Source organism: Branchiostoma belcheri, unplaced genomic scaffold, assembly GCF_001625305.1.
Source record: "Branchiostoma belcheri isolate BF01 breed outbred unplaced genomic scaffold, Haploidv18h27 scaffold116, whole genome shotgun sequence".
In the NCBI taxonomy this organism is placed as follows: domain Eukaryota; kingdom Metazoa; phylum Chordata; class Leptocardii; order Amphioxiformes; family Branchiostomatidae; genus Branchiostoma; species Branchiostoma belcheri.
In genome coordinates, this window is record NW_017802558.1 from 661,187 (window position 1) to 676,620 (window position 15,434).

At 41.3% G+C, this 15,434-nt stretch overlaps 1 protein-coding gene across 1 annotated transcript in view; it reads left to right on the forward strand.

Annotated features, from left to right (window-relative positions):
• Positions 1-15,434, forward strand: part of LOC109462422 (chondroitin sulfate proteoglycan 4-like) — a 134,402-nt gene that overhangs the window by 88,545 nt on the left and 30,423 nt on the right. The window contains 4 exon segments of the mRNA XM_019758973.1: positions 9,152-9,396; positions 9,893-11,621; positions 11,624-13,559; positions 13,925-14,195. Of these exon segments, the coding sequence (XP_019614532.1) occupies positions 9,152-9,396; positions 9,893-11,621; positions 11,624-13,559; positions 13,925-14,195 (4,181 nt within the window).

The following is a 15,434-nucleotide window of genomic DNA, read 5'->3' on the forward strand; positions in this document are numbered from 1 at the left end:
TATTTAATTCGCCGTGTTAACTTTATATTATCTTGTACCTATTTTGAGTTAATTTGTTTGCTTGTCCCTTGATACATTGCAAGTTAAATGTAAATGTAATAAATGTATGTAAATAAGAGATCGTAAAATTAATAGGATTTGGGAGAGTCCACTAGACAAACCTTCAGGTTTCTTGGGCTCTCCAGCATATATTTGCTTGTATATAATTTCATTTTATACTCTTACTTTTTTATGTGCAAAATGACAATAAACAATAAACAAACAATAAACAATATTGCTTGCATGTATGAAATGTCCTTAATGCTTGTATGTATGAAATTAAATGCATTGTGTTCTATCACCAATCGACTTTATTTGTGACATAACTTATGATGACTATCTGAAATTTTGTGAAACATGTTATGATCTTATGGACGATACCTCAGTGTCTCTTAGGTTATTAGAAGTGGTAGTGAAGAATAGCTATCGGAAAACGTTTCTGACTTGCCAGTTAGTAATGACCATCAATCCAGTGTGCCACCAAGTCTTGCTGAGGGCAGGTGATTATCTGACTGCTAGGACCATGTAGCATTTTGTCAGGTGGCAAATTGCTCCCTTGCTTTAGGCCAGATTGTCCTAGGGTGAAATATTTAAGGTCCCTTCAAAGAGGCTATGTGGTGGGGAATGCATAATTGTACCACAGTGGAGGATGGATGTACAACATAAAGGAATTCGAAGTGACTGATCTATTTGCTAGTACACTAATTATATATGCATGTAAGTATTAGTTAGATCATTGTGTTGATTTCCATAAGACCTGGCAATAAAAATGTTTTGTTTCCTGTGTCCCATAGAAAAACGTGCTACCCTAGCCCTTTTTTTGTGGACCACTGGAAGATACATGAGATTTTCTGAGCTGATCGACCTTTTCTAGTTCTTTGATCTGACACGTGGTACAATGGGTTTTCCAACATATGCATGCACACCTTGCCGACTTTCTTTTTTGCTGCACCTGCCGCCACCTCTACTGTATAGTTCTATAAACATGTCCATTTTTAAAGACCGCAAACTTTTGCTACCTCGAACATAAAGTGATTTACAGTAAATACCCAGTGGAATAAAGAGAGTTGACCTTATACAATCCTCTTTTTGATGTTTCAAATGTACATGTGGATCTTAATCACAAATAGCTGCAGGAAGAGCACAGCTAGCCTTTGCAGACGTTCCGCCGACCGCTTCCAGAATGGCTGGAAAGGAGGCTAGAGCAGGGCAGTGTTCAGCTTTCACCACGAGACATGCTTTGTTGCCTTTGACCTTGTCAACATACTTTGCAATCAATATTCAATTACCTTTGGCACATGTAATTTTATCTCTCTGCAACCCAATGTATCAGTCCTTGTCCTTGCGTAACCCAGTGCTCTTTAATATTTCCTGAACTCATAACCCCAGTATCATTTACCACTGCCACTCTGAAACTGACAGTTTACCTGTTTATTAATATTTATAATGTACAGGGAATATTGACTATTTTTAGGTCGTAGAAATCTTATAAACCTACTTAAACCAGAAGATTTCATATGTCTTGTTGATTGATTAAAGGGGAATACACAGTCTACTCAACTTTGTTCTAACCTTTCTATGTGGTAGCTATAGCAACACTTTTGCTATGAGCAACATCTCCAAGGTTAAAACACTGAATATTTAAATTACAAGTTTTGGTTATTAGAGCAATCAATCAAAAGCAGGCTCTCTGTTATTAGTTTCTTTGTGGGTAGCAATGTTGTTATACATGTATGTCATGTTTGAATAATCATAAGGGAAATTCATGTAAATCAAAAACAGACATCTAGCTCTATTTACCAGACTGATGATGATATCCATTTGCTTTTGTTACCAATAAAAAAGGGAGTCTAATCTTTGGTTCATGATGTGCTCTTTGTTCCTTGTGTCATATTCAGGGCTCAAAATACTTGGGGCATATGCACACAAAATTGGAGTAGATGCAAGCTCTGAATTCGAAGAGAGACAATAACTTGAATAAGGTTTTGCTGACATTTGAATATACTCACATTATACTTTGTGTACCCAACTTTCTGTGCATCTACGTTTAGGTACACCTTTTCACAAAAATTAAGTATTATCATAATAGTAGAGTGGATTTCCTCAAACTAACTGACATTTCACACACACAGTCCTCCCTCAGTAAGACACCTGCATATAATTCCTGTTTAGAACGTTTATTCAGCCTGTCACACAACCGGTTTCGCCTGTGTGGCTTCTTCAAGTGTACAGAGGCTAAAATTGACAAAAGTTCACGAAGTTCTGACGTTTCTACAACAATGAACATGTACCTTTCCCAAAATGGCAAAAATGAGCTTCAAGCCCTGTTGAAATTGCTGCTTGTCTGCAATGCTTTCCTAGTGTACCATGTCTCACTACAACCACACAACGATGTCATTGCATGTCCTACATTCGACCTTGCCGTTGTGTTCCTCCAAGCAGCCGTGGTATTACAGAGTCGTTGTAAAGCCTGTAGGTACTGCCAACGTTAGGCATGGTTGGCTTTTAAAAGCCCATTTTGTTCAAGACTTTCCACCATAAAACTTCATGGTGGGTAAAACCGGCGAATCAATGCAAACCTAACAGTTTACAAGGCAGTGTGGGCACCGTCGCAGTAATGTGATTATCAGAGTATATTTAATGCTAGTGTTTATCGACTGCCATAACCATGTCATAACTTTTTATGATGGGACTCAGACTGTAAGTTTTGATGAAATCGGAGAGGGTGTAGCCCTGGTAGGGTCTGCCATAACCTCCAGTTATCTCTTTGCTCCATTAGCAAGCAAAGCTGGATAGTGATGTATCAAAGGTACATATTGATCTTGTGTCAGTGTGCCTGTGTCTGTTATAGCTTAGAACACTGTAATTCTCCCACACAGGGCCCTGGAAAAAAGCTGTAATTTGATGTTAGGAAGGAAAGGGGGTTTAGTAATGGCAGATTACAGCGGCTGTCGGCTGATTAAATTGCAGATGTCAAAGGAAGGGACTTGTAAATTTGTGTTAGTCAAACGTGTTGACAGTTGGTACAATCCCCCTTACAGCACAGTACAGAAGAGAATATGTGGTGCAGAAAATTATATATGAGGAGAAATAACTTAGAAAGTCATATATATAAGCCCTTAATAGGCAAAAATACATTTTATGATAATGCAATAGTTGACTAGTTTATTAATAGTAGATTAGTTTATAAAGTTAGTAACTTATACTGATGTTCAAACAAAGATATCTAACTTGGGTGGATTAGATATAGAACATACCATAAAATTCCTTTATTTGATATCCCTGCATGCATATATGCGGCAGCTTTATAATTTTTGAAATTTATTTTTCATTTACAGCAGTAACTATTTAGAAAAAATTGCCCAGTTAGCCAAAATAAACTGTGGCCAAATTAATATTCTTCGTACTATCATTTACTGTTGTGCAGGGTAACATTTTGGGTACTTGGGCACTTCTGGCCATTCTATACTGCAAATAAAACTTAGTTACAACTTAAGTTGGTTTCAGAACTCAAATTGTTTTCTGATCTCTGGGCAATGAAAAAAAGTATTTAACATATTATAGCTATAGTCAATCAAGTGTCAGTAGGTACTAAACCTGTTTATGGGGAGCAATTTATGGAGGTGCCATGTGGCAGCTAAGTTTGCCTCTCAACATAAAATTTACCGCCAATTTATTTGATCATCCCCAAATTTACCACAGTAAAAGGACAGAGACTACGATCCTGCCTAGGCTTTTCCCATTTAGATTACATTCAGCATGATTAACTTGTATGAGGGTCTGTCATGTGTATGCATTGCTTACAGAGGCAGTTAGTGTCCTGGGCAGTAGACGCCACTTACCATAGAGTTTGAGGCAATCTAGTTCTGCAAACTAAATGGTCAGAAGAATCACAAAATCAATGGCTTGTCCCTATGGGGACAAGGGTGCATTCATCAGTCACATTGAGAGAGATCCAGAAACATGGTTTGCAGAGGAAGATTGGGCCCAGGAAAGATAATGTTGTGTTTCCTGTTTCAGTCTTGAAAAAATTAGGGTCGGTAGGTAGGGATTATCTTTTTTTTATTCTTTCTTTTTAGACTTAATGGCAATCTCTAGTGATCCCACTTGAGGTCCAACGTATACAAAACAGTCTAACAAAGTCAAATTGCATGAGGACACTTGTATTTTCAATGGCAATGTTTAAAAACTGATTGTACAACATTTCATAATTCAGGTGTCAGGTCCTGGAGCTAGGAAAGGTCGATCAGCTTGAAAAATTTATGTCCCTTGCAGGGGTTCACCCCCCAAAAAAGGCTAAGGTTGGCAGTGTTTTCCAGGGTCGTTCGAGAAACAGGAAATACAAATTCTTAGGCCTTAGCTGTGGACAGAAAAGGGGGAGGAATAGAGTGACCTTAGAAAATTTTCTAGTTCCTGGAAGGAGTTTTAAATACAGAGTGAGGTACGGATAGACCCTGGAAGACCCTCTAGTTCTTCCTCCAATAAATACTGAATACCTAAAGCTAACCTTTACCTGTGACATAAGGTCAACCACAATGGCATTCTGGTAAAGGACTTCCCATTTCCGTTTTTATTAGAAGCCATGTTGCAGCTTGAAGAATAACGACTCTTTCGTAAAATACATCATATATATCAGCTGCTAAAAGCTTAGGATGATGTTCCATGCACAAATAGCTGACAGAAGCTGTTAGGCCTAGGAAAAAAATGTTGTGTTTCCTGTTTCAGTCCTGAAGTAGGTACAAATGTAGGTACGGATTATGTTTTTTTAAGACTTTGGCAATCTCTAATGATCAAAACTTTTACAATACAGTTTAACAAATTTGAAAGTAAAACTTAAATTGCAATGTCAATGTTGGAAAACCAACATTTACAGTTCAACATTTCATCACTTATATATCATGGAGCTGGAAAAGGTTGATCAGCTCGAAAAATTTAGTTCCTCTTGCAGAGATGGCCACACACAAAAAAAGGCTAGTTTTTTCTAGGGTCGGTTGGTAAACAGGAAACACAACTGTTACATTTTTTTCCTAGGCCCTAAGTAAGGTGTAAGCAACGTGCCATGGGGCTGGCATGAGAAGAGGGGCCACTATGAAGGGTCCTGGCACTGTTCCATAATGTCTCACAACATTCCAAGATCAATGCATTAACTTACACAGGAGAAATGTCTCTGTGCTTCTGTTTATAGCAAAGTGATAGGAGGGGATGTATTACACGTGTGCTCCCCGATTCCCCAAATTACGTTTTGGAAAGGTACACCTGCGTCAGTCATTCTGCGCATAGAACTTGATGACAATACATAGTGCACTGTAGCCATTGAAGACAAAAAGGGATCATGTAACACATTGTTAAGGAGCTTGTTATGTTGACAATACATTAGTGTACTGTAACGGTTGAAGACAGATTTGTCGGAACATGTAACATTATTAAGCAGCTTGTTATATATTGTAGGCTTTTATAATTATAATTATATATTTGCTAGTTACTGAGGTTTGGTGTTGGTTGGTTGGTTGGTTGGTTGGTTGGTTGGTTGGTTGGTTGGTTGGTTGGTTGGCTGGCTGGTCGGTCGGTCGGTCGGTCGGTTGCTTGGTTGGTTGGTTGGTTGGTTGGTTGGTTGGTTGGTTGGTTGGTTGGTTGGTTGGCTGGCTGGTTGATTGGTCGGTCGGTCGGTCGGTCGGTCGGTCGGTCGGTCGGTCGGTCGGTTGCTTGGTTTGATGTCGTCCATTTTATGTTACCGAGCTAACCAACCATGCAAGCATAAAAGAAAGTTTACTTCAGCTAGCTTCATGATTAATGGCCGTAAGTTCAAGTTCAGGCATATCTCATGAGTGAGTTAAATCATATGTTATATAGGAGTCTGGCAGGCATTATAAGTACAGTAAATCACAATCTGCCGACTTTCTTTTTGCTGCACCTGCCACCAACGCAAACATATAGTTCCATGAACAATTATATTACCTTGTCCATTTTTCTCAGATGGCATACTTTTGGGATGGCATACTTACCGTGAACATTAGGTTATTTTACAGTACTTGTCTGTGTGGAAATTAGTGGCCTCGCATTCTTTTCACGTTTGTCAGCCCTAATACTATAGTAATAGTAATACACTGATGCTTCACAATGGGGACTTGAAATTCCTGTCACATGCATGCATGTTTTAAGGAAGGAGAAACTTTGCATCCTTGTCAAGTAGTAGTAATTAAGCTAACTATAACATAATAAAGGAATACCTGATAATGCATTTTGTTGAAAGCCCGACTTTGTTCTATTTCTTTAAAATGCTTCAAACAAAAGAAAATCTTACCAAACATTCCTTTAGATACAACATTAGACTGTAAAGTTTGGCCCATTATCTTATTACTTAGTGTATGTCAAACAAATGTGACATGAATGTTTTATATCTTGATGGCAGCAAAATTGTCTTTAGTATAGTACGAAATGATTAGGTAAGCCAATGAATTGCTTTTAGTGCACTTGTTTGACCCAATACATCAATTTAGGAGTTGTTAGCCATTACTGACAGGATGCAGTGAAGGAGGTATACAGGGAAGACCATTTGTCATCCATGACCCAGACAGATTGGACGGCGCTCTCCATAACTAAAGAAGAGGATAAATTAGTTTCAGGTCCGACCTTGGGACCCTGTTCAATGTCAAATTTATGTCCTGAATCATGGGGTTTCTTTGTCAAATTATTTTCTTAATTGAGTTTATAACTCACTGCAGTCGTCACTGTACCGGATACAAAATGTGTTTTAAAGAACGTGAACCTTTGTTTGTATGCCCATCTAAGTTGGAAAGCCATTAACTTAAGGCTAAGGGAAAAATGTTGTGTTTCCTGTTTCAGTTCTGAAAAAAATAGTCTATAGGTAGGGATTACCTTTTTTTGTTTTGTTTTTTTGTTTCTTAGACTTTCTAGTGACCCAACTTGTACAATTTTCAAATTGTCAACTACACAAGGTCAATCAGCTAGAAAAATGCATGTCCCTTGCACGGGACGTTTTTTTCTGGGGACAGTCGAGAAACAGGAAACACATTACTATTCCTAGACCTAAGCACATTGATAGGTTTTTGGTACCAATTTATGTGTGCTGTTGCCATTGCACTTAGGGCAGTAAGATAACAGCTTTGGTATATATGTCCAGATTGGACAGCATCCATTCATAAATGCTGTGGAAGTAAAGTACCATAATTGGTTTAAGGCTTTAACTTGTAAGAAATACAAGTACAACCTATATTTCATTGACTTTACCTCCGAGGCAGTTTGGTGAAATGCTGACCCATTGAACTCTGCTTCAAGTCATTCTTAATACTTTGCATCTTAGATACGATGAAATTTCATGCCTAGGAATTAAATGAATACTGTAAATTGGGCACAAGATCCCTATTTCTCACAACATCTCACAAGACATTAGGACTGGACTGGCTACTGACCTAGTTTACATGCATGGTCACATTTTGTCTGGAACAGGCCAAGTTTATAGTTATCCCCAGTAAGGCCCCTACACCCTCCCCCATGCCATAATAGTTATAAGACGCCTTCAAGAAATCCTTGGATCACATGAATCCAGGGCTGTCCCAAAATCTAATTACTTTTACCTAAGTCCCGGTCACATACATTAATTTTTTGTACATGTGCATCATGCTATGCATCCACTGTGATTGTGTCATAATATGATATGATTGTCATAGATTTTAGAAGAAATGGGTGCAGTTTGAACATTTTTGCGGAAGAATATCATATGTGCACATACATGACTTGTGGTATGATGATTGTATTTGATGTGCTTTAGGACAGTCACTCATCTACCATAAAAGACCCATTTTGGATTGATAAAATCCATTTATTATCAAGTTTCCTGTTCACCAAAATAACATTACCTCCTGCTTTGCAGTAAAACTAAGAATTAAGAAGAACTAACTTACAGATCTTGGCTCATTGTGTGAGCTTGGCAGTGTCAAAATAGACTCAAGTATCTGTCTTTTAGAGTGATCAGGTCCAGTTGTCTTATTCACCGACATAACATGACCTCATGCGAAGAAGAAAGTACAGATCTTTGGTTCATTGTAAGCAATGGCATTTTCAAGGCAAACTCAAGTTCCTGTCCTTTAGCCGTGATCAGGTCCCATCTGACTCCTAAACTGCAGCTGATTTATGTCCACAATAGCCAGAGTTTGGTCTGGAGCATCTGGTCTTTGTGAAACTGAACTTGTCCCATTGGGGATAACTGCCCAATTAAGTGTTTTGAAAGACATTTCTTGCCTGGTGATTTTCTTGGCTGTTTTCTTGACCAATCTTGCTGATCTTATAATGGGCAGATGATTGAATTCCTCCCTCCCACACCTGGGGGAAGGTGACCTTTGGTCGCCTTGGGACTTTGTGCACAGAACTTCCTTTATTATAGAGTCTTCAGACTGATAAAACCATGATTCTTATTCTTCCTTGCCCTGGACAGTAGATTGTATCTTGATACAGTGTGTGTGTGAAGGATTTTGGTCTTGGCAATAATGTGAAGGATATCAGTGAGTTTGGAGTCTGGACTTTGTCTGAAGTCATCTTTAGAGAGTTTGCCATGTGGTTCCCCAGTCAGTAGTATTATTTGACACATCTATCAGTTCACAAAGTGGTCTGACTCTGAGATTGAAAGAAAATATTCGGCTAACTACCTGTTTAAAATCTCTAATACACTTTAAATCATGAACAATTAAAATAACATAAACTCGTTATTCAATATCCTCGGGGGAGGCTATGTCATTCAAAATAGAAAATGATAAGTAAAATAAAAACTATTAAAAGAGGGGGTTGTTCATCAGAAATATAGCAAACTGTTCCACGAGAATTTTTTCAAAACATGTAAACTTGAATTTCTAATTTCATTGGCTAGTCACACTTACATGTTCTTCTTAGGAAACCCAAAACTTATTTCAACTCCACATAATCACTGAACAAATCCTAATGGTGTTATCCTTAAATGAAATTTAATGTGTCACTACAAATAGTCTATCCTTACTGAATGCTAAAGATACAATTAAGGTAGCATTTCCATGAATTTCAATTTTCTACCTAGAAATGTCTGAAGTGGTAATTCTTTGCCTTTGTCTTTTTTCTATCGCAGCCTCCTTCTACGGCGCCGACCACATCCACGTGAAGATTGACGACGCCAACAGTCAGACGGACTGCTACCTCCGCTTCCGCACCAGCCAGAGGAACGGCCTGGTCCTGCTCGCTGAGGGGAAGACGGACTACCTGATCGTGGAGCTGAACGCCGGGAGGGTCCGGATCAGGATAGATTTGGGAGGAGGGGAGGTCCTGCAGGAGTCCAGACCTGGCATCAGGGTCAACGACCTGGAGTGGCACGAGGTCTGTATCTTTACAATGTATATCATACCCTGGCCGTGATAACCTTTGATAACGGTGTTCTGGAGCGGGCCGTACTTTACGGAATAATTCGGACGCATTTCGCCTGTGCCATGTGCATTGCTTTCAAAAATTTGAATACCGGATTTGGCACACCAGCTTCACAGGCACCTGGTGTGGCAGTAGCTGGCTATTTTACACCGGACAACCTGTTACACCCATACCCAATCTTGCACATTTGTTTGGAGGATCCTCGTTTAAAGCTTTCTAGTGATGATGCCCCAACTCTGTGGTTGGTGGCAACGAGTTCCACTCCACAATAGTTCTTGGAGTTTTTGAACACCTCAATTCTTGGTTGGTAACTCTGATACTTCAAAGCATGACTGTTTCTTGTTTTATTTTAGGGCTGGCATACTTATTAGTGGTTGGTATGTCCACCAGTATAATAGTCATTTTGTATATCATGCATCATCTGGACATTTTTTCGTCTGTCTTCCAGGTCAGGGTGAAACGGCAGGCAGAGAAGGTGTCATTGATCGTGGACCAGAAGTACACGTCAACTGTGAACACGCCGGTGGGGTTCTACGAACTCAACATCCACAACGGCTTTTACGTGGGCGGGGACGGGACACACCACTCACGCTACCTCAGTTCGTCACAGCCTTTCCGAGGATGTATTTCCGACGCAACGTTCAACGGCTATAACCTACTTAGCTCCCTTGTGTCGAGCGAGGAAAGGATAGTTTCAGGAGTCACGCCTGGTTGCAGCAGGGAATTCTTTGTGACGTCAGAAGACCCTATGTCTTTTTTAAGTGACACTTCTTACATTGCCCTGGAAAAGTGGAGTTCGGTAGAGTCAGGCTCCTTTGAGTGCGTGTTCAAGACCGTCGCCAAGAGTGGGATTTTACTGTACGGCTCGGGTGCGCCACTCAGTTCTGACTTCATCGCGTTGGAACTAAATGGAGGTCGGGTGAACATCCTAATGGATAAAGGAAATGGAATGATTGAATTTGCATCCAAGTATTACGTCAGTGACGGAGTATGGCACAGTATAGAATTCAGATTCACAGCAACCTTCTTCGAGTTGACTATTGACCTGAAGCCGGAAACAATGCAGGTGGACTGGGGAGACAATCGTTACTTGGATTTACTGAGTTACACTTTCATCGGAGGCGTAAACACTAACATGCGCTTGTCCGCACGGGGAGATGGTCTGTCGTCGATTTTGGACCGACAAGACAGGGGAGGGTCTTACATTGGTTGCATGAAAAACCTGAAGGTCAACAAACAAGAGGTCACATTGCGGGACGCACTGGCCACGGAAAGGCTGGACATCGTATGTGCTACCCCCGAGTTTCCAACTGTGCCAACGACCGTAATGTCCTCCACAATTTCACAGGAAGAGGCCCGTGCAGAAATTTCCGACAGCTATATGACAATAAATCCTCTTTCTGTGGAAGAAGGGGGGCGAGCTAGTCTTAGTACTGACAACATCATGATCAACGTTGATCTCAAGAGCATCGGCATTCGCTACTCTGGAGTTCTGATCAAGGTTACAAAACCACCAAAGCATGGAAAAATTGGTCAGAATGTTGCTGGAAGGACAGCAAGCCAACAGTTTACCCTGTTGGACCTACAAAACGCTTTTATTTATTACGAGCACGATGGAACCGAGACTAGAAAGGACAGGATTCACTTCAGACTGTTCTTTCTAGCCAACGAAGACAAAGTTCCACCCTCCCTGCTCCGCGAGGAGGGGTATGTGATAAAGATAGAAGTCACACCAACAAACGATGCCCCCAAAATAAATTTGCCGACAGACAACGTATTCTCACTGATTAAGAACACCAAAAGGACTTTGACTCCAGAGGTGTTGTCGGCAGATGATCCAGATTCTGAGTCATCAACACTTGTATTTTCTGTCCTTAACAGTCCTGTACAGCAGGAGGACACTGGTTACTTGGAACGATCAGACGATCCAGGTGTAAGTATCGACACCTTTACTCAGGAAGACATAAACTTGGGCAAAATATCTTATGTACATCAGGGACCAAAACACTCGAGGCTGGCCCTACGAGTGAGCGACAAAGAGAAAATTAGTAGTACGGCGGTGTTGCGTATTATCGCGTTAGATCTAGAACTGAAGGAAAAGGTCAACCTGGGTTTGGAGGTCACCCGTGGAGGCTTCTCTCTCATCACGCCCGACGTTCTGTCGCTCGAAACAAACTCACCAGAACAGGATTACCGGTTAGGTACGACATTGTCAGGGCACCACTGCAAGGTGAGCTGCAGAGGTTGCAGTCGGACGGTGTATGGAGACCTGTTACATCCTTCACACAGAAGAACATGCAGAGGAAGAAGGTTCGATACTACAGTTCGGACCCTCTCCTTGTGGAAAGAAAGTTACCCACGGACAGCTTCGCTTTCACTGCAACCTGTGAGGGGGTGAAAACTGAGGAGTTTGATTTCAATCTCAGGATACCTCCTGTGAAGATCAAACTGGTACAAAATGAGCAGTTGGTATTAAAACATATCAGGGAGAAAGCACTTTCCAGTAGGAATCTCCTGACAGTCCTAGAAAACATCGCCTCGTTTGACCCAGATAATGTTTTCTACACCGTAGTGAAAAATCCAGAGAAGGGAGAACTACAGAGAGTGTTTGGTAACTCAAAAGAGGTGGTATCAGAAAGGACTAACTTCTCACAACTCGACATAGAAGAAGAAAGAGTGTCCTATGCCCTTGAGAGTACTGTAAGGACAGAAATAAGTGACTCCTTTGTATTTGAGATTTCTGCATATGGTGCGGTTTCCTCTCTCTTTCAGTTCAATATATCGTACATTCCCGACCGTGACAGTATTTTTGTAACCAATGCAGGCATGGTTGTATCTGAAGGAGAAGGCAAACTTCTCAAACCCGAGTTTCTTAAAGTCGAAACCTTGAATACTGATAGGTTTCGATATTCCGTAACCAGAGGTCCAAAACATGGGAAGCTTCAGTTGATTGACCCTCAATCGGGGGAGGTCGCCGTAGATAAAGCCCAGAGGTTCACCAACCAGGACATTGCCAATCAGGCTGTTTTGTACATCCACGACGATTCAGAAAGCGGCGACGACTCCTTTACTTTCCAAGCAGTCCCTATTGTTGGAACTGCCAAGTCCACTTACAATGACACATTCCTGATTACGGTGAAGCTGAAAAATGATCAGGCACCGGAACGCGTCGTGAACAAAGTGGTGCAGGTGGTCACGGGAGGGGAGAAACTGATAACGACAAACGAGTTGAAGTATTCAGACCCTGACTCCGGGTATGACGACTCAAAACTTTTGTACTTTCTACTGGGAATTCCCAATGGAGATGTGTTTTATACCAACGACACAAGCACGTCAATAGTTACATTCTCTCAGCTGGCCTTAGAGCAGAGAAGAGTGATATTCAGGCACAGTGGCTCGTCATATGGCAGGGGGGTGATCCGTGTAACAGACGGTCAGTTTTACTCTACTGGGCTACTCGAGGTCCGGGCATCAAGCCCGTTCATTTCCATTGTGAACAACACAGGGATTGTTGTGCAGAAGGGAAATAGATTAGCAATTACATCAGACAATCTGGCTGCCATAACAAACATCAATGCGGGCAGAGATGACATAGTGTATGTAGTCACTTCTGGCCCTAGAGAGGGCACACTGGACAAGGATGGTAAAAAGGTAACACAGTTCACACAAAGGGATTTATACGAATCAAGGATTGTGTACGAACATTCTGACGGCGACGGACTCAGGGATGATTTCAACTTTACTATCAAGGTCAAAGAAACAGAGTTCAAGAGCAGATTCAAGGTCAGAGCCTTCCTGGCAAGTTACCAAAAGCCACCAAAGGTTGGCACTTTGAAACCCCTTGTCGTAAAAGAAGGAAAGCTGGCAGTTATAACCAGCCAGATCTTGAGTGTGACACATCCGGACAGCACTCCACAGGAAATCGTCTTCACTGTTACGGAGGCTCCAAAGTTTGGATACCTGGAGATGATGGAATCCTTCACAGACTTTGACTACCAGGGGGATGAGGCCACAGCAGAGGAGGAGAGTGAGAGAATGATGACCTTTACACAGCAGGACGTGAATGACGGAAGGTTGCAGTATGTTCAAACCGCCTCCAACCAGCTCTCAGACAGGTTGGTAGTCACAGGCTATTTAAACTTTAACAAAGTTTAACATCCTCTACAAAAAATGGACATGTTCATGGAACTATACGTTCGCTGTGGCGGCAAGTGTAGCAAAAAGAATGTCTGCAAATTGTAAACAGTAATGATAAGTGCACAGTACAGGAAATCAAAAATATAAAAGTACCACAAAAAAATCGTGCTTTACCATAGTAGTTCTGATACTGTCTGAATGCGGTAAACATTAGTAATGTATTAGCATGGCGTCAATCTATGCCAACAGTATTGCCTTTCCTGACAGTGATATGTTCACTAAGGAATATGATGGGCTATTATAGGAGTACAGTGGGCATTGATTGAACTTGTGTTGTTTCTAGGTTTGTCCTGGATGTGTCCAACGGGATCCTGACGTCACGAGACCTGGTGTTTGAAGTGGAGATTGTTCCCAAGCTGGTGCCAGTCGAAGTGCACAACTTCACCATCCTGGAGGGCGCGTCCACCCCACTGGTGGAGAACATCATCAGGGTGTCCAACAGGCACTTTGTGGGACTGGCCTGGGTGTACGAGTTGTTGGAGGGACCATCCAGCGGCCAGATCGAGAGTACAAGAGGACCTGGAGTGGCCCTGAGGAGTTTTACCAGTGATCAGGTACAGACTAGCTCATAACGGATGGAAAACATGTGCAAATGTTCATATAGAATACAACACAGCGTATTCCGTATCATACAAGGTAGCAGCCCGACTGTGAGTCGGATCGCCTGATTGCCGAAGGCCGGAGTGAGATCCGACCCAAGGGAGGGCTGGGACCGAGGGTAATGGGGAATACCCGGTGTTGTATTTCATTTATGTCATACCCACCCGAGAAAATGCGCCTTTTTATGCAAAATGTGCCAATATTTGGTGTCCCTAAACAAAAAAAATCCAACTACCTCAATTCCAACATCCTAATCAGGTATTCCCAGTTTGGAAAGTGGCAACGCAACTCAGGCAAAACGTGTTTGAATTATTCAGGATGTCTATATAGTCAGTCAAAGCTTCAAGCCACTTTTGAAATACCTTGTGCAAAGTATCAGTATCATGTTAAAACATGGAGGTGGTTTTATAGATCAGCAGATCAAAGAGAGGAGACTAATTTTTCTGTTGTATCTTACAGTCAGCCCTTCATCTAGATAGTAAAAAAATGTCCTAACAGGAATATTTTAGAGTTATAGGCATATTGTGTTTCCATCGCAACACTTTCACTGCATTTTTTGATTGGGGGGCAAACAGACGTGTCCAGTTGACGTTGATTCAGGGTATCATTATCCTAATGGTCCTGTAAATGAAGGTGTGAGGGGAGGGTCAGTGATTAGGGTCGGCCTTATTGGCTTCTACCTGCTGCCATCAAGGCAACAACGACACAAGATTCACTGTGCTACAGGAAAGGTCGATGTCAAGACCTTGGGATTAGCATTTATATGGACAGCATGCATCGATAAAAGGTGCAGGGAAAGTCTGTATAGTTTGTAAATTGCTACTTGTGTCAGAATGTTGGACAACAGTGATGGTCTCTTGATGCGCTGCCTGTTGCCTGGGCATTGGAGCCGTATTGAAAATCATTCTATGCGCATACGTGGGTATTATATAGAAAGGCTGAACTTTTCAACTCTGTCATGTTGAAGCCTGACAGGCATATTATAGTCCTGTTCTATTTTTATGTCCTCCCTTTATTGGATACAAGACAAGACATGCAATGACGGAAGATTATGACATGGGGTGTTCAGAAGTGTGTGTGTGCATGTGTACTACATTTGATCTCCAGAAGTTCACATATTATGTATGATATTTATGCTACAGGTACACCCATGAAAGTTGTAGCGAAGATGACTTTTACTTGCAGGTTAAATA